Raw genomic sequence first — 27965 nt, forward strand, 5'->3', positions numbered from 1 at the left:
CTTTCCCTACAGGGGGCCCCAGTCAGAGAACTAAGATCCCCCAAGTTGTGGGGCATGGCCAAAGATAAGAAAGAAGAAAAGAAAACAAAAACAAAAAAACAGAAGATAAACGACATGATCAGTGTTTTTCTTGGCAGTATGGTATCCTATGTCAGAAACTGTTCATCTCAAATGCCAGCTAGGGGGAAAAATAACAAGACAAAACACTTGTGAATTTTGTTCTGAATGGCTATCTGCAAGATTATTAATTTAAATAATGTTTTCCCTAAACACTTTTAAATCAATTTCAAAAAACAGGATGCTATTCTTTGAGCACATGTTAGAAAAATAAATAAATAAATGATATAGAAGAGTCAGCCAAAGAGCATGATAGATGGATTTCAGAACTGCCTGCCAGAATTCTCTTCCACTTCAGACAGCAGTAACTTACAGAGCAAAGAAACCCCGATCCTGGTGTGGTGTCCAATCCCAACAGAAGTCTGGTAATAGAAATCATATAGTCCTTCACAAATGACTGCAACAGAAATAAAATATGTATTTATCATGTGTGTGAAAAACACAGAATAGCTTAGAGTGTGAATATCTTATTACATCTTACAGGTTATATTAAATGTTATCATGGCATTGCTGTTGTTTAGTGACTAAAGTCACGCCAGACTCTTTTGCAACCTGATGAACTGTAGTCAGCCAGGCTCCTCTGCCCATGGGATTTCCCAGGCAAGAATACTGCAGTGGGTTGCCACTTCCTTCTCTGGGGATGTTCCTGGCTCAGGGATTGAATCTGCATTTTCAGCACTGGCAGGCAGATTCTTTACCAGAGCCACCAGGGAAGCACTATCATATCATTGAAAGTGAAAGTGTTAGTCATTCAGTCGTGTCTGACTCTTTGTGACTGCATGGACTATAGCCCACCAGACTCCTCTGTCCGTGGAATTCTCCAGGCAAGAATACTGGAGTGGATTGCCATTCCCTTCTCTAAGGGATCTTTCTGACCCAAGAATTGAACCTGGGTCTCCTGCATTAACAGGCAGATTCTTTGCAGTCTGAGCCACCAGGGAAGCCCACTTTAGGTGGTGGTAGTTTAGTCACTCCAGTACTCTTGCCTGGAAAATCCCATGGGTGGAGGAGCCTGGTAGGCTGCAGACCCATGGGGTCGCTAGGAGTCGGACATGACTGAGCGACTTCACTTTCACTTTTCCCTTTCATGCACTGGAAAAGGAAATGGCAACCCACTCCAGTATTCTTGCCTGGAGAATCCCAGGGACGGCGGAGCCTGGTGGGCTGCCGTCTATGGGGTCGCACAGAGTCGGACACGACTGAAGCGACTTAGCAGCAGCAGCAGCAGTAGTTTAGTCACTAAGTTGTGTCTGACTCTTGCAACCCCATGGACTGTAGCCTGCCAGAATCCTCTGTCCCCGGGATTCTCCAGGCAAGTTGCCATTCCTGGAGTGGGTTGCCATTTCCTTCTCCAATCATTAAACCTCCATTAAAAAAGAAATAAAAATCTATCTTGTCAGTGTGCTAAATACACATGTACAGTTAAGCTGTTCTTATAAAATATAGGATATTATTATTTTCTAGGATATCCTGATATGTTTAAATTTTATGCATGGTATTGGACATGAGGATAACAGTACTAGATTTTTAATAACAAAAAACTATAAGCTGAACAAAAGAGAATATTTTTTAAAAGTTTGTAATGACTAAAATTTACAATGCAATATTTCAACTAGTTTTTTTCTTGTTGATTTTTGTTTAAAGCCCTATGAATATCTGTTTTTTTCCTTAACGGATATATTTAGAAATTATCTGAATACTTGAATCAAAGAATATGAAATATTGCTGCTGTTCAGCTTCTGGCAGAGTTAAAAAAATATTAGCATATTTGTATAAAATAAAATCCCTGTGAACTTAACAATGATGAAATGACAATGTAAAATTCTGGCATTCAGAAACAAACCGAATGGTTCTTAGAGGCAGTAAAATTTTCGTTACATGTTTCTACAGTAGGCAATAGTTATTAGATGAGGAAAATGTCCTTGATTTGTCAGTTTATTGACATTATTTGGTATCATTTTTTAAAAATGTGCATTAGAAAGAAAGGTGTCTTTTTATTAACCTAGTAATTTTTCTTAACTTTTATTTATAGTCTAGTTATATATGTAAAGGAATATGCAAATGAATTCAAATGTCACATGAAACATTGTAGGACACTGGTGTCAAAGAATGCCTAATACCATCTCATAGATTATTCTGAAAAATAATTTTTTTCTTATGATGTCTTTCATAGGCACATTTAGATCATTCATTAAATACATGAAATAAAATATTGGATTACTTCCAGAGCCAATTTAAGTTGACAGTTCCATGAGAAACACTAGTTGTATCATTTGTTTGATAGAATCTAAACAAAATAGAAAATAAAAGCTTCAGAAAAGAAGCAGAAAAGCAACAGAAAACACTGAGTACCTGATAAAGAAGTGTGTCCAACATGCTGATACTGAACACCCTCCCGGCAGCAAAAGGCAGTCGGAATATGAAGGCCAAGTTAGAACCTCGTTCTCTTTCTTTCTGTTCAGAAATTTGAAAAAGAATAATTTGTGAGCATCCTCTATCTTATGCTTTTCTGCTTAGTTAAATTCTAACAAACTTGAAGAAAGTAATTTTTGTCTTGTGGTTCTTAGTTGTGAATGCACTGTGACTTCACCTTTAATTGTATTGTTAATGTCCCTTTACTTTTCATAACCATGCATGCATGCTCAGTCGTGTCTGACTCTTTTGCGACCTCCACTGACTGGAATCCGCTGGACTCCTCTGTCCATGGGATTACCTGGGCAAGAGGACAGGAATGGGATTCCATTTCCTTTGACAGGGGATCTTCCCAACCCAGGAAGCGAACTCACACCTCCTGCATTGGCAGGATTCCTTACCATTGAGCCACCTGGGAAGCCCCTTTCATAACCATGTTTTCTTAATTAAAATATCCAACAGTTAAGAAAGCCGGATCCTTTCATACATTAAAGATTTATTTACCCTTTGTACATATTTCTTAACAGGATTTGAAGTGATATTAATAAAAAGAACAGACACAATAGCATTATTTCATCAAATTTGGAAAAAACCCTAAAGCCACATAATGTACCATAATATTTAGAATGTCAGCTTTTGAATATTCTCATATGTGAGAACACAAAACACAGACAAGTAGGAGTGATCACAACCAGTGGATTCTAGCTTTCTGTCATATGAGTTTTAATTTGTCAATCTGCCTTTCAAGTTGTGCCAGCCATACATTTTCTCTATCATAAAAGACAGAAATGGTATACTTAACAGAAGCAGAAGATATTAAGAAGAAGTGCAAGAATACACAGAATTATACAAAAAGATCTTAATGACCCAGATAACCGTGATGGTGTGATCAACTCACCTAGAGCCAGACATCCTGGAATGTGAAGTCAAGTGGGCCTTAGGAAGCATCACTGCGAGCAAAGCTAGTGGAGATGATGGAATTCCAGTTGAGCTATTTCAAATTCTATGAGATGATGCTGCACCCAATATACCACCAAATTTGCAAATGTGGAAAACTCAGCAGTGGCCACAGGACTGGAAAAGGTCAGTTTTCATCCCAATCCCAAAGAAAGGCAATGCCAAAGAATGTTCAAACTACTGCACAATTGCACTCATCTCACACTCTAGCAAAATAATGCTCAAAATTCTCCAAGTGAGGCTTCAACAGTACGTGAACCGAGAACCTCCAAATGTGCAAGCTGGATTTAGAAAAGGCAGAGGAACCAGAGATCAAATTTCCAACATATGATGGATCACAGAAAAAGCAAGAGAGTTCCAGCAAAACATCTACTTCTGTTTTACTGACTACGCCAAAGCCTTTGACTGTGTGGATCACAAAAAACTGGAAAATTCTTCAAGAGATAGACATACCAACCACCTTACCTGCCTCCTGAGAAATCTGTATGCAGGTCAAGAAGCAATAGTTAGAACTGGACATGGAACAACAGACTGGTTCCAAATTGGGAAAGGAATATGTCAAGGCTTTATATTATCACCCTGTTTATTTAACTTATATGCAGAGTGAGTGAGTGAAGTCGCTCAGTCGTGTCCGACTCCTTATGACCCCACGGACTGTAGCCTACCAGGCTCCTCCGTCCATGGGATTTTCCAGGCAAGAGTACTGGAGTGGGTTGCCATTTCCTTCTCCAGGAGATCTTCCCCATCCAGGGATCGAACCCGGGTCTCCCATATTGTAGACAGATGCTTTACCATCTGAGCCACCAGGGAAGTCTTATATGCAGAGTACATCATGTGAAATGCTAAGCTGGATGAAGCACAAGCTGGAATCAAGATTGCCATGAGAAATATCAATAACCTCAGATATGCAGATGACACCACCCTTATGGAAGAAAGCAAAGAAGAACTAAACAGCCTCTTGATAAAAGTGAAATTAAAGCCATGAAATGAAATGCTTGCTCCTTGGAAGAGAAACTATGACAAACATAGACAGTGTATTAAAATGCAAAGATATTACTTTGCCAACAAAGGTCCATATAGTCAAATCTATGGTTTTTCTACTAGTCATGTATGGATGTGTGTGTTGGACCATAAAGAAGGCTGAGGGTTGAAGAATTGATGGTTTTGAATTGTGGTGTTGGACAGGACTCTTGAGAGTTCCTTGGACTGCAAGGTGATCAAACTGGTCAATTCTAAAGCAAATCAGTCCTGAATATTCATTGGAAGTACTGATGCTGAAGCTGAAGCTTCAATACTTTGGCCACCTGTTGCAAAGAACTGACTCATTTGAAGAGACCCTGATGCTGGGAAGATTGAAGGCAGGAGGAAAAGGAGATGACAGAGGATGAGATGGTTGGATCACATCACTGACTTAATGGACATGAGTTTGAGCAGGCTCCAGGAGTTGGTGATGGACAGGGAAGCCTGGCGTTCTGCAATCCATAGGGTTGCGAATAGTTGGACACGACTGATTTACTGAACCGAATTGACTGAGCCATACCAAACTGCAGCTAAAATTCTGTAAATGACCCCAAAAGTGTGTTCAAACCAGAAAGAGAAAAACAAATATCATATATTAAGGCATATATTTGGAATCTAGAAAAATGGTATAGATGAACCTATTTGCAGGGTAAGAATACAGACACAGACATAGAGAACAAATGTATGGACACCGAGGGGTAAGCGGGGGTGGGATGAAACGGGAGATTGGGATTAACATATATATACTATTGATACTCTTATAAAATTGATAACTAATGAGAACCTGCTGCAAAGCACAAAGGGAAATAAAAGGAAGGTACAATCTGTTGTTAGGATATATATTTGTTAATCTTAAAAAAGGATTCCTGTATACAGCAGGTGCAAAAAACACTGTTTGAATCCACTTACATTTGGTACCTAGAATTTCAAATTCAGAGTCAGAAAGGACACTGGCAGATGCCAGGAGTCAGGGAGTGGGGGAAAGAGAGGTATGGGGGTTAGTATTTAAAGGGTATAGAGATTCAGTTTAGGAAGGTGAAAAATCCCAGAGACAGATGACGGTGAGCATTGCAGAACAACGTGAATGTACTTAGTGTCACTGAACTGTATAGATAAATATGCTTAAAATAGTGTATTTTATATTATAAAACTTTTACCACAGTAAAAAAAAATGTGAAAAAGCATGTGTTTGTGTGTATAATGGTGTATGGGGGTTTCTTTTGAAAAATTCTGTTGCTGTTATTGCCCATTAATAAGCAAAGACCTAAGAGCAAATGTTTGTGTCAGTCAAAACAAATTTCTTAAGGATGAAACTTCACCTGGTACTTAAGTGATCACCTCAAAGACACTCGTTTCTGTTGTTGCCAGCTTCCCCTTACCAGGAAAGACAGACAGAGAAAGCAAATGATAACATCAGTCCTCACTCGCTGAGGCAATGGAAAGGGACTCCAGTCTCTAACGCAGCAAATTTGGCAGATCTCAGGGGAAAGGATGGCTCCAGGTCCATCATTTTAGGAATGGGTGGGAGGGCACACTGTTGACAGAAGGGGTCTTGGAGATAAATAAATGGGGCCACTGTTCCTGCTTGTTGTCTAGAGTGCTAGAGCGACTAGACCCCTGGGCTTTCCCTGGACAGACAGATGAGGCTGGGCTCAGCATCAGCCCTGTCAGGGAGAAAGAGGAGTTACTCCACCACATCTATCATGTCTACTAGTTGAGAAGACTACCCAGAGTATAAGGACATCCCGACTTGAAATGCAGAGAGAAGGAAGGATATGCGAGTGGTGCCCCCTTGGTGTCTGTGTCCTGGTATCAGTGATCTGCATCACATCACAATGCAGTCACTGACTTATTAGCCTTGGTATCAGCAATGCCTCTTTGAACTACCTAGGTAGGCGGTTTCCAGATGCTCTGAATAATCTGTCTACCTACAGGAATAGGTAGGATTTCCTATGAATCTGGGGTCACATGTGGTTCTTAAGTTGTGCCAAATTCCTGGCACAGTCAATGAAATTTTATTGAACAAATGAATACATCTTTTCTACTTAGAGTAGTTGTACACCTAAAGAAAAATTGTTGAGTTAAATTCACCCGTTTCAGTCCATCTTAGTTCGCTGATTCCTAGAATGTCGACATTCACTCTTGCCATCTCCTGTTTGACCACTTCCAATTTGCCTAGATTCATGGACCTAACATCCCAGGTTCCTATGCAATTGCTCTTTACAGCATCGAATCTTGCTTTTATCACCAATCCCATCCACAATTGGGTGTTGTTCTTGCTTTGGCTCTATCCCTTCATTCTTTCTGGAGTTATTTCTCCATTGATCTCCAGTAGAATACTGGGCACCTACCGACCTGGGGAGTTCATTTTTCAGTGTCCTCTTTTTGCCTTTTCATTCTGTTCATGGGGTTTTCAAGGCAAGAATACTGAAGTGGTTTGCCATTTCCTTCTCCAGTGGACCATGTTTTGTCAGAACTCTCCATCATGGCCCGTCCGTCTTGGGTGGCCCTACACAGCATGGCTCATAGTTTCATTGAGTTAGACAAGGCTGTCTTCCATGTGATCAGTTTGGTTAGTTTTCCGTGATTGTGGTTTTCATTCTGTCTACTCTCTGATGAAGAAGGATAAGAGGCTTATGGAAGCTTCCTGATGGGAGAGACTGACTGAGGGGGAAACTGGGTCTTGTTCTGATGGGCGGGGCCACGCTCAGTAAATCTTTATTCCAGTTTTCTGTTGATTTTGGGGCTGTATTCCCTCCCTGTTTTTTGACCTGAGGCCAAACTATGGTGGAGGTAATGAAGATAAAGGTCCCATGCAGGCACTGCTGCACTCAGTGACCCTGATCCTGTAGCGGGCCACCGCTTCCACCGGAGATTCCTGGACACTCACAGGCAAGTCTGGGTCAGTCCCTTGAGAGGTCACCGCTCTTTTCTCCTGGGTCCTGGTGTGTACAGGGTTTTGTTTGTGCCCTGCAAAATTTTGTTTCCCCAGTCCTGTGTAAGTTCTGGTGGCTCTATGATGGGGTTAATGGCGATCTCCTCCAAACAGTTCAGTGGTAAAAAGTACCAGTTAGAAATGAACAGTTACCATTATCAGCGATGGCACATGTGTTAGATTTCCAGCTCTGCCATAAGAAAATGTCATAAACAGAGTGGCTAAAACAACTGAAATTTATTGCCTCTCAGTTCTGAAAGCTCAGAGTTTGAAATGAATGTGTTTCCAACTCTGGTTCCTTCTGAGGACTCAGTGATGGATTTGTTCCAGGCCTCTCCTCTTGGCTTGTGGATGTCTGTCTTCCCTTTGCAAGTGTCTGTCCCTGGGTCTGAATTTACACTTTTTATAAGGATGCCAATCATTCTGGATTAGGCCCTAAAGGCCTTCTTTATCTTGCTTACCTCGGTAAAACCTTGTCTTCAGAGATTTTCACGTTCTGAAGTAGTGGAGGCTAAGACTCCAGCACATTTTTGGTGGAGCAGAGGGACACAATTCAATCCATGGTAGTGGTGGTGGTGATTTAGTAGCTAAGTCGTGTCTGACTCTTGTGACCCCAGGGACTGTAGCCTGCCAGGCTCCTCTGTCCATGGGATTCTCCAGGCAAGAATACTGGAGTAGGTTGTCATTTCCTTCTTCTCCAGGGGATCTTCCTGACCCAGGAATCAAACCCAGGTCTCTTGCACTGAAGGTGAATTCTTTACCAACTGAGTTACAAGGGAAGCAGCCTAAAATGTTTCTATGCGACAATCCTATTTCAATAGATATAACTGAGAGTAACTGAATTAAAATTCACTACTGAATTTTTCTGGATTTTCCATGGCTTTATAACATTGAAACCATTGGTTTCAATTCCACTTCCCTTAACTCCTCTATTCTTAATAATTTGGTAATATATTATTTTTTATTCTTCTTGGAAAATATCTAGAAGATGCAAGTGAAAGAAAGTGAAGTGCAAGTGTTAGTAGCTCAGTCCTGTCTGTCTCTTTGCAACCCCATGGACCTGCCATGGGCCACAGCTCACCAGGCTCCTCTGTGTATGGGATATCCCAAGCAAGAATACTGGAGTGGATTGCCATTTCCCACTCCAGGGTATCTTCCAAAACCAGAGATAGAACCCAGGTGTCCTGCACTGCAGGCAGATTCTTTATCATCTGAGACACCAGGGAAGCCCCCAAGAAGATGCAAGGATAAATATAAATCTCAAGAAATAAATGAATTCCCTAATGCCAAAAAAGAAAACTGTCTCCTTCCCTTTCTTTTTCCTAGAGAGTTTCCTTTTAGAAAATTTGCAATTATACATCCTTTCCTTGTCTCTCAGAGACAGATGCAAAACTCTTGAAAACATGAGTAACCTCCAGCCATCTTTGTATCCCAGGAATGTCTTGAGGGCCTTGGAACTATCTTTATGAAATGTGAACATAAAGTACCCTGTCTGTCTCTTTGGGAGTTTAGCCTAGATGCCTGGCTCCAAGTTGTAACTTCTTGTTTGCTGCAAAGATAAAAGACAATTTATTTTTCCTTTGGATCAAGACAATTAACATGTATGTAAATTACTGTATCTGCCCAGCTACATAAACAAATGAGATGTCTTTCTGTCCTTGTAATATCTTTAGTGGATTTCTGAGATACATATCATACATAATTTGATTTAAAGCTTATTCAGAGAAAACTTTCCTACATTAATGAAGAGGATTTTTAGGTTGGAGGAAAGTTTTTATTTTTAATTAATTTCCCAACACAGATCAAAATTTCATCTTGTTTTTCTTTTCCCCTAACACAATTGACACACGATAGTGTAGACACACAGATTCACCAATACTGAAAATAACTTCCACAATTATGACCTTACTGTATCAACTGACCTGGTATAAAATTAAATACACATAGAAAAGATCCTGATGCTGGGAAAGATTGAGGGTAGAATGAGAAGGTGACAGAGGATAAGATGGTTGGATGACATCACCAATTCAACAGATATTAGCTTGAGCACAAGGGAGATAGTGACGGACAGGGAAGTGTGGTGTGTTGCAGTCCGTGGGGTTGCAAAGAGTTGGACATGACTTAGCAACCGAACACAAAAACAATAGAATATTTATTAGTGATGGTGTCAACAATACTAACTTATAATTATGCTTTTGAGACTATTTATTTGAGCACTGATTATATGCCCAAACCGGGCTAAATATTGTGACTAGATTGTGTGATGTGATCTTTGCAATGACCCTATCATTTGGCTATCATCAGTATTTTTCAGAGCAACTGCCAAGGGCTATGAAGGTATAAATGTTTTATCCAGGTTCCATTCCTAGACAGCAGTAGAGCCATGGATGATCTGACTGCAGAACCTGTCTGCTTCATCATGGGGTAATCCTCCCTTACATGTCATGAAGGAGACCATGCCACATCAGGCCAGCATCGATTCCACTGGTTGCTTACTCCTGGGTTTGTCTCTGGATGCTGAGCCGTTCAGCTGTGATTCTTGGTGTTAAAGCAGTGTATGACACAAGGAACATTTTCTGAACATGAATGGCTTTACATTTCTCTTATGCACTGACTAGATGAAACTGGGCAGGACCCTTGGCTGTATTTCCCATGTTATATATTATATACTTACAGTTTCTACCTCTTAATCCCCTGTAGATTGCCCCTCCCTCCTTCCTTGCCCCACTGGCAGCCACTAGTTTGTTCTGTATATCTGTTAGTGTTCTTTTTTTCATATTCACTAGTTTGTATAGACTTTAAAAAATATGAATCACCATATTGTATATCCACTCTACTTCAATAAAGAAAGGAAAGGAAAGGATAGTACAGCTATGGGTCTGGGTCTGGATTTCTCCTTGGGGGATGTGCATACAGTCTGATCCACAACTCTGAGTTTCATAGGAACTAAGGCCCCCACCCTTGGGGAGGATGGCAACTTCAGACTTAGCAAAAGCTCCTGTACTTCAGACTGGTTGGAACCAGAAGGCTGATCATTGAGATTCCTGGAACACAGCCTCCAACCAATCAGAGGAGAGTTACACACCCTGCAGTTCCCCTCCCAATTTTGCCTATAAAAAGTCCTCCTGGAAAACCATCAGAGAGTTCAGGTCTTTAGGGCAGGAGCTTCCCCTTTCTCCTTGCCACACCCTGCAGTAAAGCTTTCTCCATTCCAAACTCCAACCTTTCTGTTTGTTTGGCCTCACTATGCCTCCAGCTCTCCAACTGGGCTCGACAACATTGATAGCTATAAGTTCTTGAAAAAAAAAGTGACTTAGTCTGTCTTAAACTCAGTTTCCTCATCTGGAAGCAGTCTCTAATAGCAGTGTAACTGTGCTTGTAAAGAGGCAGTGCTAAGACTCTACTAACATAATATATGTGACCAGCAGTGAAGACGGAAATCACCAGACAAGAGCATAGAAGAGCCCTCGCTCAACTGTATGTCACCCAGGGAACAAGACGGTGCCTGGCATAACAGGGAATCGAAATAAAGTGAAAGAAAAAACTAACTAAAAAAAAAATAAGCTATCCTTCTCTCTATATTATTACAAATAATGAAGATGGCATAGATTTGACACATTTTCATATGTATAAGACTGGATCTTATTTTTTCTCTTACATCGAATTCTCCCAGTATACTAGTGTTAAGTACACCTTGAATGCAAAATCCATTTATCCCTACAGGCAGCCTGGACACTGAGAATAAAAACTGCGTTTTTCTGTCCCCATAACATGACTGTGCAATAACGCCACTGTCTCCCTTATCATTATTCTCATATCCTCTCAATCCTAATAAGTCCCCACCTGGAAAGAGCCTCATTTAATACAATTTCAGTTCTTGATAGACTTTGACCTTCCTTCCCCCACTACAAGGCTCTCCTGAGTCTTAATTAGCTCTCTCTGATTTCAGGCATATTTAGATTTGTGCTGAGAAAATTCATCTTTAGCTATTTTAAAACCACTCTTCTCAGGTGGATTTTGAGTCTTTGACATGTCAGGGCCAATGTTTATTTGATCACAGGTATACCTTTTTTAGGGCTTCCCAGGTAGCACGAGTGGTAAAGAACTGGCCTGCCAATGCAAGAGATGTAAGAGACATGGGTTCCACCCCTGGGTCAGGAAGATCCCCTGAAGGAAGGCGTGCAACCCACTCCAGTATTCTTGCCTGGAGAATCCCACGAACAGAAGAGTCTGGTGGGCTACAGTCCATAGGTTCGCAGAGTCAGACATGACTGAAGCAACTTAGCACACAGCACATACGTTTTTACCCATGGATGGCTCTCTTGGGGCACAAATTCTGGACACCTTTTACATAACTGTGTGGAGAGAGGTGCTGACCACAAGGCAAGGAACAAGGAGTTTTAAGTAAAGGCAGATAATCTGTTATCCTGAGGATTTCAAGGGCATTTATGACAGCAACCATGCATCTTAGCAGTTGATAGGCAGCAGGATGCATGCTCATGGGACAGAAGAGCAAATAACTTTCAATTTTAGTAAATATTTATAAACAAAACAAAAAAAAACTCTCCTGAGGTGACAGTTCCCTTACTTTGTTGTTCAGTTGCAAAGTCATGTCCAATTCTTTGCAATCCCATGGACTGCAAGCACACCAGGCTTCCCTGTTCCCTACTATTTCCCAGAGTTTGCCCAAGTTTATGTTCATTGGATCGGTGATGCTATCCAACCTCTCATCCTCTGATGCCATCTCATCCTCTGTTGCCCTCTTCTTCTGCCTTCAATCTTTCCCAGCATCAGGGTATTTTCCAATGAGTCGGCTGTTCACATTAAGTGGGCAAAATATTGGAGCTTCAGCTTCAGAATCAGTCCTTCCAATGAGTATTCAGGGTTCCCTTATTTACCTAAGCAATAAACTTGACTTTGTCTCAGATTGTATGTCAGATTATCTCATTTGGGGACTGACTTTCAACAAAGCCCATGGGGGTTTTCTAAGATTTAAAGGATTTTTGAAAACTGCAAATATAGATGTCTTGACATAGCACTAATGATATTATCAATAATAGACATCATATGTGAGTGTATATATACATATATTCCAGGTGCATTTAATTCTTTCGTAAATAATGCTTTTAATTTGTGATCAGTAATGCCAGAATGAGATATTTCCATCATGGTCACTTGTGATATCAATGGTTCAAATCCATCAATATACACTTTAATAAACTTATTAAGATTTTAGCCCCCACATAGGAATTCAAAATATCATTTTTATTTTTAATATTTCGTGACATTTCTTTCTACATGTAAAAATTTCCCAAGTTAGTCTTTCAATCCAAACAGTTAAATGCAACTTATTTGATCACGTGGCGACTTACCTTTTCCAGCTTTGAAAGAGCAAGAGAGTAACAGTCTTTGGCTCTGAATTGCATGAATCTCATGTTGGCTGGGTGGGTGAGCTCTGTGATGATACTGAGACTGGAAAACAACCTACATTTCAAAGAAATATTTGCATTACACTAACAATCTAGAATGGTGTTTTTATAACAACATGTTTAGGAGTGAGTGATTTCTAGCCACAGGCATTAAACTACACACAGTTGCGAGAGCAAGTCATGCCACATAAACTGTTTTGTGGAAGAGAAATGCAATGCTATTTCCCAGATAATATTTTAACCAACATTTTAGCACTATAAAAAAACTAAATTCAGTAATTCAATTTTTATTAGGCATTTTCTCGCTACTCATAAAGCTGATTGAAGAAATTACCTCGTGAAAAATAATGAAATAAAAATTTATAAGATGAATATGGGGATTGGCAAAAATTTCCCACGAGCTTATTGTCCATAATGTGAGTTCTAAGATTTCCTATGGCTCTCTGTTCTCACAGTATGTGCTTTTAATTGTCAAATCTTAGTGAAAGTGAAAGTGAAGTTGCTCAGTCGTGTCCGACTCTTTGCGACCCCATGGGCTGTAGCCTATCAGGCTTCTCTGTCCATGGGATTTTCCAGGCTAGTGTACTGGAGTGGGTTGCCATTTCCTTCTCCAGGGGATCTTCCCATCCCAGGGATCGAACCCAGGTCTCCTGCATTGTAGGCAGATGCTTTACCCTCTGAGCCAGCAGGGAAGCCCTCAAATCTTAGTACAATGAAGCAAATATTGTCATTGAAATAACAACTCATTGTAATGAATTGAGGACAAGGCTCAATGGATAGTGTTGTCCTAGAAGAATCCTGAGAATTTCCACTCATCCTAGAGTTTTACATAAGCTTTCTTCCTATTTACATCCTCCTGCACAATCCACACGTGCACGTGCACATGTGCACACATGCGCGCACGCACGCACACACACACACACACACTTGATTTTTTCCCGCCAGAAAAATGGGGCAAGATAAAACCACAGCAAATACCTTATTGTTGCTGTGGTTGGTGATCTGATCTTTAGTTGATGTCTCTGCATCACTGGTAGCTCTCCTGGTTCACATATTTTGAGATTCCCTGTAGCAGCCACTTCAAGTGATAATCAGCTTTGTTCTCCATACAATATGTATTTAAACTTAGTTAAGGCCACTTAACTATGGAGGCTTCCTGGTGGCTCAGACAGTAAAGCTCTGCCTACAATGTGGGAGACCCGGGTTCAATCCTTGGGTTGGGAAGATCCCCTGGAGAAGGAAATAGCAACCCACTCCAGTATTCTTGCCTGGAAAAATCCGTGGATGGAGGAGCCTGGCAGGCTACAGTCCATGGGGTTGCAAAGAGTCGGACATGACTGAGCGACTTCACTTTTTAAGGCCACTTAAAAAATTCCTGCTGGTAGCTGGACCCATGCCTAGACCTCAGGCATCAGAACTGACTGAAATATGCAGGACAGAACATCTGGTTAGTAGCTCAGAAACAAGTCATCTCCAGCTGACCTTTTATTTTTTAAAGATTCTTTTTTATGTGGTCCATTTTTAAAGTTGTTATTGAATTTGTTGCAATATTTACATTGTGGCTTTTTGGCCATGAGGCATGTGGCATCCTATCTCCCTGACCAGGGATGGAATGTACATCCCCTGCATTGAAATGTGAAGCCTTAACCACTGGATCACTAGGGAAGTTGATCTTACTCTCATTATCTGCTGGGTCCAGGAGGGAAGGTGCTGTTACTCACATGCACCTGAGCACTTGATCTGATGTCTTAGAGAGGAACTGACCTTCAGCAGGACCCGTGAGATCACCCCTCTCCTCAGCTCTAACTCCATAAAACTGATGGATGCTTTGCCAGAATGAAAGTCTCCCTCCTTCTGGGAGTGAGAGGGCTCCCTGCAGGCTTGCTGGGAAATTCCCAAGGGGCCCTGAAGTCAGTTTCCACTGGGCTTAATCATCCTCTCATTTAAGATCTAAACAACTCTTAAAAATGCTTAATTTCAGAGTTATCTGTGAAAACTATATGCCATCTTGGTTACATTGCTGGAACAATATTGATGCTTACCTAATCAAAACATTTGAAAATTATGATATCATCAGGTGCTTGATGAGATCTACACTTTGTGAGAAGCAATATAACAAGAATTGCATGGCCTCACCTCCATTTTGAGAGCAAATATTATTCAACTGGGTTGGAAAAAAGTTTGTTCAGATTTTCCCATAAATACGTTAAGTATGGGGTTTCCCAGCGGGTGCAGCGGTAAAGAATCCACTTGCCAATGCAGGGAATGCAAGAGACATGGGTTCGATCCCTAGGTCAAGGAGATCCCCTGGAGTAGGAGATGGCAACCCGCTCCAGTATTCTTGCCTGGAGAATCCCATGGATAGAGGAACGTGGTAGGCCACAATCCATGGGGTCGCAAAGAATCGTACACTACTGAGTATGCATGCACACACAGTTTATGGAGAAACACCGTATAATCCATATCCCACATGACTTTCTTTTAGAAGCTCTATTCTTCTCCCTCAAAAGTCACCAATGTGCGTATATTTGATAAAAAGTTCATTTTTTTCAGACACTTCTGAAAAATTAGAAGGGTGAGTTAGCGAGTGAAAGTCGCTCAGTCGTGTCCAACTCTTTGTGACCACATGAACTGCAGCCCACCAGGCTCCTCTATCCATGGAATTCTTTAGGCAAGAATACTGGAGTTGGGTGCTATTCTCTTCTCCAGGGGATCTTCCTGACCCAGGGATTGAAACTGGGTCTCTTGCATTGTAGACAGATTCTTTATCATCTGAGCCACCAGGGAAACCTGAAAAATTAGAAGAGTGGCCTGATGGCAAAAAATATCAGTTGACTTTTGGGCTGATACCACTCCATCTGGTAAGCCTAGGAAATGCCACCAACCGACAAATCTCATACCATCTGGAAGTTTTAAAAGTCTTCATTTAAGAAATATTTTAAAACAACCATGTCACTAAAGATATTTACCATGTTATGGCCTGTCACAGACAATATTCAATAATCCAACACAGCAGAAACTAAAATGAATATAAAATAGTAGCAAAACAGACAGTGAAGATAAAGCAGAGTCTCATTTAGAGAATAAATGGCATATCCATGATCAGAGCTTCTGAAAAAGAAAATTAACTGACCTAAGGTTTTCCTCTTCAGTTTTTAAAAACCTCTTTTGGAAGTTTTAAAAAAAAAATGTCCAAAACTTGATAACACACAAAATTTAAAGGGCATTATTATTAGAGCTTTTCATGCATTAACTCATGCAATCTCCAGAACATCAGGTAGAGACCTCATTGTTCTGTGTTTCTGTCTGCACCTCCTGTTCCCTGGGAGGAGTTGGGAACCTATGGCTCACCCCTGACTCCACCTTCTCAGTATCTCTGGGTTTGTGCTGGTCTGAGCCAGGCCTTCAGGTGAGCTCAGCCTTACAGGGTAGGCCCAGTGATTGTCTAGCAGGGCCCCTGATCAGACTCCTCTCTACTGCTAGGCACCAACCCTGCACAGCTCTGCCTATCCTGGGGATCACCATCTGCCAGATGGAGAACTACTATGATTACTGCTACTTTCAATAAATAGGTAGGTAGGAAAGAAAATTCAGATGACCCAAATAAAAAGGAGTATTATTAAGAATATCTCACAACATGTCAGAGTTTCAGATATTACCAGCTGCGTCTAATTTAAACTTTTGTAATCTCTACTTCTGTATCTATCCCTCAATAGTAGTTGTTAGATCATAATTTCATTACTGTGGTTTCAATTTACTGAGGACCATATTTAGTATCTAATTTAGTAAATAAATATCAAGTATTTGCTATTGGAAAACTCTGGTTTCCAACAGATAAAAAAAAAAAAAGTATAATGTGAAATCCCTGCCTTTGGTGTAGACTTTATGATGTAATATAAAAAAACTGCAAAAAGTTCATAAATTATATGAATGTATATATTTTTCTAAGGATGCTAAAAGTGGCTGACTGAACTCTGTGATTCACAAATTAAACAGGAACATCTTGAAAGGTGCTAAGATGCATGGTCAGGGAAGGAATTTCTGAGGAAACAAAGCTGTCAACAAGTATCTCATATTTTAGAAATCTTTGTTTTCTATGAGAAATATGACTTTTTCTTTCACATATGTTATTTTTGAATTTTAGAAAAATTTTTGATTACTTGATTTTTTCTTTATAACCCTTTTTATAACAAAATACATCAAATACGTACATACAGTGTGCGGTGTCTGACTCCTTACAATCCTATGGACTGTAGCCAACCAGGCTCCTCTGTCCATATATATATATGTAGACAGTTATATTCAAGGCTTTAGTAAGAGACAGTGATAAAATAATTGAGTGATCCAGTCATTGTGTTTAAGTTTAAGTGACTTCTAGAATTGAAATTAGATAGGACAACAAAATTTATGCAATGTGTCATTTCTGTTCTATATAATTGAACTTACTCCATTTATGTTACCTTAAACTGAAAAACTGAGTGAAATATCTAGTCTGCCACCTAGTGAAAACTTAGAACTAATAACATTTAAATAATGAAATATTTTATTGTAGTGTCTTTCAAATCCATAAAATATTTCCTGTGTTGAATTATAACACTTTATATTTACAAATTTGATTGCTTAAGAGATTTAATTATATACCTTTAAAATACTGACACTGTACACATATTTCTGAACCTTAACATGACAAGTATATTTTGAATATATAACATTTTAGAAATAAAATGACGTAAGAGGAGAGGTGAAAGGAAAAGGAGAAAGGTGAAGATACACCCATCTGAATGAAGATATTCACAGAATAACAAGGAGAGATAATAAAGCCGTAAGTGAACAAGGCAAAGAAATACAGGAAATCCATAAAATGGGGAAGACTAGAGATCAGTTGTGTCAACTGCTTGGAACCCTTGGACTATAGCCCGCTAGGCTCCTCTTCCATGGAATTCTCCAGGAAAGAATACGGAGTGGTTAGCTCTTCCCTTCTCCAAGGGATCTTTCCAACTCATGTATCAAACTCAGGTCTCCTGCATTGTCTCCCGCATTGCAGGCAGATTCTTTAACATCTGAGCCACTGTGTGGATCACAACAAACAGTGGAAAATTCTTCAAGAGATGGAAATACAGACCACCTTACCTGCCTCTGAGAAACCTGTAAGCAGGTCAAGAAGCAACAGTTAGAACCAGACATGGAACAACAGACTGCTTCAGATTGGGAAAGGGGTATATTAAGGTTGTATATTGTCACCTTACTTATTTAACTTCTATCTAGAGAAAGAGGAGAGTGAAAAATTTGGCTTAAAACTCAACATTCAGAAAACTAAGATCATGGCATCCAGTCCCATTACTTCATGGCAAATAGATGGGGAAACAATGGAAACAGTGACAGATTTTATTTTGGGGGTGCTCCAAAATCACCACAGATGGTAACTGGAGTCATGAAAGTAAAAGATGCTTGCTCCTTGGAAGAAAAGTTAAGACCAACCTAAACCTAAACAGCTTATTAAAAAGCAGAGACGTTACTTTGCCAACAAAGGTCTGTCTAGTCAAAGCTATGATTTTTCCAGTAGTCATGTATGGATGTGAGAGTTGAACTACAAAGAAAGCTGAGCACTGAAGAATTGATGCTTTTGAACTGTGCTGTTGGAGAAGGCTCTTGAGAGTCCCTTGGACTGCAAGGAGATCCAACCAGTCCATCTGAAAGGAAATCAGTCTTGAATATTCATTGGAAGGACTGATGCTGAAGCTGAAACTCCAATAATTTGGCCACCTGATGGGAAGAACTGATTCATTTGAAAAGATCCTGATGCTGGGAAAGATTGAAGGTGGGAGGAGAAGGGGATGACAGAGGATGAGATGGTTGGATGGCATCACTGATTCAATGGACATGAGTTTGAGTAAACTCCTGGAGTTGGTGATGGACAGGGAGGCCTGGAGTGCTGCAGTCCATTGAGTTGCAAACAGTCAGACACGACTGAGTGACTGAACTGAACTGAACTGATGCAGAGTACATCATGGGAAATACCAAGCTGGATGAATCACAAGCTGGAATCAAGATTGGCAAGAGAAATATCACCAGCCTCAGATATGTAGATGATACCACTTTCATGGCAGAAAGTGAAGAGGAACTCTTGATGAAGGTGAAAGAGGAGAGTAAAAAAGCTGCCTTTAAACTCAACTTTCAAAAAACTAAGATCATGGCAATAGATGGGGAAAAAGTAGAAAAAGTGGCAGACTTTACCATCTTGGTAAAGTTCCAAAATCACTGTGGATTCTGACTGCAGCCATCAAATTAAAAACCACTTGCTTCTTGGAAGAAAAGCTATGACAAATCTGGATAGCATATTAAAAACCAGAGACTTCAGTTTGCAGACAAAGTTGTGTATAATCAAAGCTATGTTTTTTCCAGTAGTCATGTAAAGATGTGAGAGTTGGACCATCAAGAAGGCTGAGTGCCAAAGAATTGATGCTTTTGAATTGTGGTGCTGGGGAAGACTCTTAAGAATCCCTTGGACTGCAAGGAGATCAAACCAGTCAGTTCTAAAAGAAATCCACCCTGAATATTTACTGGAAGGACTGATACTGAAATTGAAGCTCCAATAATTTGGCCACCTTTTATGAAAAACAGCCAACTCACTGGCAAAGATCATGATGCTGGGAAAGATTAAGGGCAGGAAGAAAAGGGAGTGACAGAGGATGAGATTGCTGGATAGCCTCACCAACTCAATGGACATGAGTTTGAATAAACTCTGGGAGATAGTGAAGGACAGGGAAGCCTGGTGTGCTGAGTTCATGGGGTTGCAAAAAGTTGGACGTGGCTTAGCGACTGAACAACAAGTCTCTTTTTCCTAGGTACCAGGATCACCATAAAGCAACATAGCAACTGAAAATAATGTACTTTGTTCTATCTAAAAATGTTCTACAATTACTTCTCTAGTTAATACTCTAGTTACATTTTAAAATGACTTGTTTAATACTTTCTTTGTATAGTGGAGCAAAACTTGCTACCCCAAAATGCCTGTGGCATTTGAAGTTATTTTTTATTCAAGGCATATTTTGATGTGGCTATTTAAATTTACTCAGTGATGTAAATATAATCGTGTAAAATATCTATGGACTAGTTACCTGCCTGAATTAATTCATTTAATAAATAATTCTGAAATGCTCAGGTATGCTAACCAAAGATGAAAACCACACCATACACTCTATTTCACAAACTGGGAGAACTCTGAGACTAGCTGCATTATATATTAAAGCAAAACAATCAAACATAAGAACATAAAAATCTGGAAAATATTTATAATATTTCATAAAATATTACTAAGCTAGTGTGTCACTCTATTCAATTTGATCTGTGGTGGCTGGGATTGATGTTTTAAATCACAGGGGTATATATTATTATGTAAGGTATATAGACACACTTAAACGCACGAGATACCAGTTTTAGACTGTAACTGAATATTGGCACTAAAACAAATATGAAAATATTTTAATTTTTCACAAGCACTTTTAAAACATTTTAGATTTGAGTCTGAGGTAGTCGTTAAATGACCATATAGTAAACATAAGATATCTCCTATAAATAAAAATTTCACCCATGTAAACCAAAGAAAATATTAAAATGTTTCTGCACTATATAAAGGAATTACTCTTGAATAATTTCCCAAGTGCCTATGGGTGTCATTTCTTCAGTAAGACTATAATTACTAGTGCCAAGCTAGAAATAATATTCCCTTTTTATTTTTACTTTTAACATGACATTTTTCCTCCTATAGTCCTGTCAATTCAAACGCCTTCTAGCTGGTTGGCTGTCATTTGCTCTCACTCTTCCTCAAACAATTCTTCACCTTGAGGCTAAAATAATGTTTTATTTATTTATTTTTAATTAGTTTTAGCATTGCTTTACAATTTTATGTTAGTTTCTACTATACAGCAAAATTAATTGGCAAAAAAAATTAAAATCCTGTATCTTTCAATACTTTCCTGTTATTCCTAAAATAAAGTGCAGCTCATTAAACTGTTCTTCAAAGTCATGTATAGTCTGGCTTCTGATTTCCATTTCAGCCTAGGTTGGACTTTCCCCTGGCTCTGCGCCAAGTGCTGTTTAGTACCCAGAGCCTTGGTATTTGCTGCCCTCTTGTGGAAGTCTCTGCTCATCTCTACATCCACTCAGTCTCTCTCTAGCAAAAGTGCGTGTGTGCACAGTTACTCAGCTGTGTCTGACTCTTTGTGACCCCATGGATTGTAGCCCACCAGGCTCCTCTGCCCATGGGATTTCTCAGGCAAGAATACTGGAGTGGGTTGCCATTCCCTCCTTGAGGGGATCTTCCTGACCCAGGAACTGAACCTGTGTCTCCTGCATTGAAGGTGGATTTTTGCCACTGTACCTCCTGGGATGCCCTTCTAGTTAAAGACTGAAATCCAATTCCTCAGGGGGGCATTCCTTCACCCACTAGACTAGATCACACAGATTCTTCTATTTTCTTTCATTAGTTGCCAAACTAACAATCCTTGACTTGCTTAATATTTTCCTTGTAAAGTGGAGCAAAACTTGCCACTTCAAAATGTCTTTGGTGTTGGAAATGGTTGTTTTTATTCAAGGCACATTTTGATATGCCTACTTAAGTTGAATTTAGGTACTAACACTTGTTCATAAAAGTGTGAAAACATTCAGCATTTCCCAAATATACAGAGTGTCTTGTTAGGTAAAATCTCAGCAAGAGAAATTTAAATTTGAAAGTGAGGGCCAGCTTTTCTTTCAATTTGAAATTTTTTTTAAGGAATCTTTGTGCCTGGAAGACTCACCTGAGTGCTTCTCTGAGATGTGTAAGGAAGGTGCTTAGGCAGGTGGAAGAGAAATTTTAACAGGATCTAAGTTGACAAAGGGGGCTTCCCTGGTGGCTCAGGCCAATGCAAGAAACACAGGAAACATGGGTTCAAAGGTCCAGGTTGGGAAGATCCCCTGGAGAAGGAAATGTCAACCCACTCCAGAATTGTTGCCTTGGAAATCCCATGGATGGAGGAGACTGGCGGGCGGCAGTCCAAGGATTGCAAAAGAGTTGGACAATGGCTAAGCAGCTAAATAACAACAACACCATGATAAAGACCTTATCTGCTACTGTCTTCTTGTGCTCTGAAATGGCCCTTAGGAGAGCAGGCGGGCCAGCTGCTAGGGATTCCAATAGTCTCTTCTGAGCAAAGCAGTGGAGGGGATCTGGCAACCTCTGGGCTAGAGGTCATCCGCAGGAAGTTTGCTTCTTTATGGAGCAACTAGGAGCCCACAAAGGAAACTCCCCAGGAGAGAGGCATGCATCTGGGTAAGGACCCACTCAGGTCCTTCTGCAGAGACACCGCATGCTGGCACAAATCATGGCTGAGTCTGGAGGTTCCTCTTGGTCCAGCTATCCTAGCACACACCTCAGGGGTTCTCCCTAAGTGTTTGAGTGTTAATACTCTAGGTACCTCGCTCTAGACTTTGTATGCTAAAGACGAATCACTTCCTAGGTGGGTATTTTGGGGCCAAAACAGCAAACAGGTAACTCACACTGGATGAAGATACATTAAGCAGTGTTGTGCAGTGTTCAATCACAAAGCTGTGTTTCAGATGCAACTCCAGGTGGAAAGGAATTCTCTCCAAACCCCCCAAACCGCCTAAATCCTCCTCAGACAATTGAGAGAGAAGAGAATTGTCTTCACCACACTGACCAGTGAAGCTGAGTGTCCTAGTAAGCTGGGTGGGTAGGGGCTCAAGTGAGCAGTCTGAGCTTCTGAATAACAAATTCAACCTTATTCCAGACTGGTCATATCAGTTATATTAGTAAGTTGTGAACTAGAGCATTCTTACTTTCATTTCATACTTGAATTCTATCCTGTTTTTATCTCTAATATAAGCACAGATTGCAGATTTTTCTACATATTCCTACACAGTTTTAAAAGCAAAAAATGTAAAACTCAAAAGGCCTCCCATCCAAACAGAATGCCAAGATAATCAAGTTAAAATGGCATGGCTCAAACCGCTACACAGTCAGAAATGCTAACATAAAATGTAGCATCACCCTACATAAAGTAACAGCATACAGTAATCTTTATTCATCTAAAACATCTGGATACTAAGGAGATCACAAGATTTGATTGTCTTTTAGAAATAAATAAGCCAAAGAAATAATGCTTCTAACTTAGAAGAACTGTACAAAAAGATATTCACAACCCAGATAATCACGATGATGTGATCACTCACCTAGAGCCAGACATCCTGGAATGTGAAGTCAAGTGGGCCTTAGAAAGCATCACTACGAACAAAGCTAGTGGAGGTGATGGAATTCCAGTTGAGCTATTTCAAATCCTCAAAGGTGATGCTGTGAAAGTGCTGCACTCGATATGCCAACAAATTTGGAAAACTCAGCAGTGGCCACAGGACTGGAAAAGGTCAGTTTTCATTCCAATCCCAAAGAAAGGCAATGCCAAAGAATGCTCAAACTATCGCACAATTGCACTCATCTCACATGCTAGTAAAGTAATGCTCAAAATTCTCCAAGCCAGGCTTCAGCAATACGTGAACCGTGAACTTCCAGATGTTCAAGCTGGATTTAGAAAAGGCAGAGGAATCAGAGATCAAATTGCCAATATCCACTGGATCATTGAAAAAGCAAGAGAGTTCCAGAAAAACATCTATTTCTGCTTTATTGACTATGCCAAAGCCTTTGACTGTGTGAATCACAATAAACTGTGGAAAATTCTGAAAGAGATAGGAATACCAGACCATCTGACCTGTCTCTTGAGAAACCTGTATGCAGGTCAGGAAGCAACAATTAGAACTGGCCGTGGAACAACAGACTGGTTCCAAATAGGAAAAGGAGTACGTCAAGGCTGTATATTGTCACCCTGCTTATTTAACTTCTATGCAGAGTACATCATGAGAAACGCTGGGCTGGAAGAAACACAAGCTGGAATCAAGATTGCCAGGAGAAATATCAATAACCTCAGATATGCGGATGACACCACCCTTATGGCAGAGAGTGAAGAAGAACTAAAGAGCCTCTTGATGAAGGTGAAGGAGGAGAGTGAAAAAGTTGGCTTAAAGCTCAACGTTCAGAAAACTAAGATCATGGCATCTGGTCCCATCACTCCATGGGAAATAGATGGGGAAACAGTGGAAACAGTGCCAGACTTTACTTTTTTGGGCTCCAGAATCACTGCTGATGGTGATTGCAGCCATGAAATTGAAAGACGCTTAATCCTTGGAAGGAAGGGTATGGCTAACCTAGATAGCATATTTAAAAGCAGAGACATTACTTTGCCAACAAAAGTCCGTCTAGTCAAGGCTATGGTTTTTCCAGTGGTCATGTATGGATGTGAGAGTTGGACGGTGAAGAAAGCTGAGCGCCGCCGAATTGATGCTTTTGAACTGTGGTGTTGGAGAAGACTCTTGAGAATCCCTTGGACTGCAAGGAGATCCAATCAATCCATCCTAAAAGAGATCAATCCTGGATGTTCATTGGAAGGTCTGATGTTGAAGCTGAAACTCCAATACTTTGGTCACCTCATGCGAAGGGTTGACTCATTGGAAAAGACCCTAATGCTGGGTAGGATTGGGGGCGGGAGGAGAAGGGGACAACAGAGGATGAGATGGTTGGATGGCATCACCAACTCGATGAACATGGGTTTGGGTAGACTCTGGGAGTTGGTGATGGACAGGGAGGCCTGACGTGCTGCAATTCATGGGGTCGCAAAGAGTCGGACATGACTGAGCGACTGAACTGAACTGAACTGAACTTCTTGTCCCAAGTTTCTAATTAATAAACTAACCATGATGTCTGCTTACACATTTTGGTGGCCACAGTATTTTAGAAACAGCAGCTCAAGTTTGCTTAAAAGACACATTCTATTAATAAGTAGAAACTTCCAATTATTAGCTGCCTATTATGTACTTCTCAGAAATCATCTCACTTAGTCCTTTCAACAGCCTTGCTTGGCAGGACGATGCAAGAGTTTGGGTACATTTAGACTACCTAGATTCAAATGAAGTTGATGTTAGACTTTGGAACTCTTCCAATTTAAATCCTAAACTCCATCAATATCAGCTGAATGACTCTTAGGCTATCTCTCATGTTAAAATACTTCAGCAAAAACAGTGTGATAGGTTCAGAGTCAGGTTTAAGATAAACTCCAGGTGCAGCTAGCATTTAGTTTCACCACCCAGGTGGTTCAGTTTTGTTGTTGTTGTTTTTCATCAGACAGTGTACATCCTAGAGTTGAAATGGCTTCTATTAGTTATATTTCTGTCAACACTGTGCGCCTTACTAACAAACTGATTAGAACTGGCTCTTCTTTGAGGAAATGAATGATGGTCATTAAAATGCAAGGACTGGCTGATATTTTAGAGATATTAGTGTTGAAATAAACTCTAGGTCAAAGATTGAATTGCTCCTGCCCTGGTGCTATATCTGCAAACCAAAACTTAGATCACGTTCCTGTCCCTGTAAATGTCCCACTGAACCAGAAATAGATTACATCCAGTCAGCCAATCCCCAAATGCCAAGCCAACTCTGGGCTTGGTACTTATTTCCTTATTTATTCTCTATTTGTTTCTCTTCCTTGTTTCTTATTCTTTAAGCTGTAAAATCTTCCTTCCTCCCACCCCATGGCTCAGCAGGTAAAGAATCTTCCTGCTATACAGGCGACACAGGAGATGTTGGTTCAATCCCTGGGTCAGGAAGATCCCCTGAAATAGGAAATAGTGACCCACTCCAGTATTCTTGCCTGAAGAATCCCATGGACAGAGGAGCCTGGTGGGCTATAATCCATGGGGTCACAAAGAGTCAGACATGACTGATGACTAAGCACAGCTCAGCATCCCATTTTGCAGTTCTCTGGACCCTTGGGAATGGAGATTGCTCAGTTCATGAAGTGTTAAGGTTTGTTTGTATCACCTAAGTTGTCTTCTTTAATAACTTTTATGGTTTTTCCTATAGTCATGTAAGGATGTGAGAGTTGAGCCATCAAGAAGGTTGAGTGCCAAAGAATTGATGCTTTCAAATTGTGGTGCTGGAGGAGATGCTTGTGAGTCCCTTGGACAACAAAGAGATCAAACCAGTCAATCCTAGAGGAAATAGACCATGAATATTCATTGGAAGGACTCATATTGAAGCTGAAGCTCCAATACTTTGGCCACCTGATACAAACAGTCAACTTATTGGAAAAGACCTTGATGCTGGGAAAGATTGAGGGCAAGAAGAGAAAGGGGCAGCAGAGGATGAAGTGGTTAGATAGCATCACCGACTCAATGGACATGAATCTGAGCAAATTCCTGGAGATAGTGTAGGACAGACGAAGCTGGCATGCTGCAGACCACGGATTGCAAAGAGCAGGACGTGACTTAGCGACTGAACAACAACAACAAATTCATTTTTAACATTATTCCCTCCTGCAAACTCAATGTTTAAGAATCTAGTTCCCTTGAAATGGGGTCCTAGGCTTTTATCCTAAATAAATGGTCTGCTATCCACACACTGTGATTGCACTACTGAGAGCTTGATGCTTACTATAAGAGCAATTGGATCCTCCCTCTAAAATTTGTCATCTGCCTCTAGGAAATTTCATGCAAAGTGGTGGACAGAAAACCTGAAAGCTCAGAAAACTGGGAGTAGGAGGAAAAGACAAAAGGGAAGCAGAGTTGAGACTGGTGTTAGCTTGCAGTAGATCATCAGTGATTGTTTAGAGGCTCAGCACAGGGCTGTTTATCATGATTGATCTTGGAACTGAATCTGGGTAAGGAAGGAAGAAGAGCCCTCAGGTGACTAAGGACAGTAGGATCAGTGGACAGTAGAATCAGTGGACAGTAGATTCCAGTGAAAAAGGATGATTCAGAGTTGGGGATGTGAGAAAAAATGACATAGAAAATAAGAAGCAGTGCTCAGAGAGTTGAATGAACCTCAGAATATGGAGTGGAAACTATTGATTCTCCAATGACCATGAGAATGGGTGACTAAGGTCAGAAATCCAAAGGACCATCTGTCTAGGATATTTTAAATCATCAAGAATTATGGTAGAAGCAGGGCTGGCAAGAGTCACAGTGAATCAGGAACTGAAACTTTCAAGAAGTGTGGAAGAGTGACCTCAAGGGTGATAATTGATTGACCAATAAAAAAAAAATTTACATTTCTGCTCATTTATCTAGATAAATGGTATTATATATACCATAGGGGCATACTGATATCTGGTTCTTTTATTATGTAAGACTAGCCTAGTTTTGCATGCCTAATTGATGAATTACTCCATCAAAAAGTCTCCTAGATTTCTTTAATGTTTATTTAAGGATTACCATATTTTTTAAAATTATAGCTGATTTACAACGTTGTGTTAGTTTCAAGTGTACAACACAGTGATTCAGTTACACATACATATACACCTATTCTTTTTCAGGCTCTTTTCCCTTATAGGTTGTTTATTTTATATATAGTAGTTGCCTTGTGTGCATGCTCAGCTGTGTCTGACTCTTTGTGACCCCATGGACTGCAGCCCATCAGGCTATCCTGCCCATGGAATTCTCCAGGAAAGAATAAGTGGATTGCCATGCCATCCTCCAGGGGATCTTCCTGACCTGGGATTGAACCCGAGTCTCCCATGTCTCCTGCATTGGCAAGTGGATTCACTACTGCTGAGCCACGGTGGAAGCCCCCCATGTATAGTGGTGTGTATATGTTAATCCCAACACCCTAATTTATCCCTCCTCCCCTTGTCCCCTTTGGTAAGCATAAATTTGTTTTCTATGTCTGTGGATGTAAAATATGTTTTTTCCTGAAAAATACTGTTTTGTACTTAGTTAAATAAAAATGCCTTTATGAACACAAGAAAGAGAAGAGTAGATTCTGGGTATCTAATATTTCTTCTCAAATTTCTGTTTGAAACTATTCATCCTAGATGTGCTTTTGCACTATACAAACTGCATAATGTCTAAAATATCTTGTGTAAGATAGGTAACTTTTAATAGTGAAAAGGTCCAAAGGCACACATCCGCTCTCCATCCACACTTTCAAGAGGCGGCCCTCCTCCACCAGGTACTCAGGGCAGGCAGGCTTGCCACCATCAGCAAGCACGCATGTA

At 40.3% G+C, this 27965-nt stretch overlaps 1 protein-coding gene across 3 annotated transcripts in view; it reads right to left on the reverse strand.

Annotated features, from left to right (window-relative positions):
* Positions 1-27965, reverse strand: part of LOC145507225 (potassium channel subfamily T member 2) — a 406914-nt gene that overhangs the window by 37019 nt on the left and 341930 nt on the right. For all 3 annotated transcript variants that reach the window (XM_081493298.1, XM_081493297.1, XM_081493299.1), the window contains 3 exons: positions 12814-12925; positions 2470-2571; positions 431-514 (listed from right to left, as the gene is read on the reverse strand). In XM_081493298.1, coding sequence (XP_081349424.1) covers positions 431-514; positions 2470-2571; positions 12814-12925 — 298 coding nt within the window. The remainder of the gene's footprint in view (positions 1-430; positions 515-2469; positions 2572-12813; positions 12926-27965) is intronic.

The sequence above is a fragment of the Giraffa tippelskirchi genome, chromosome 5 (genome assembly GCF_054371585.1).
Source record: "Giraffa tippelskirchi isolate mGirTip1 chromosome 5, T2T-mGirTip1v1.2.pri, whole genome shotgun sequence".
NCBI lineage: Eukaryota > Metazoa > Chordata > Mammalia > Artiodactyla > Giraffidae > Giraffa > Giraffa tippelskirchi.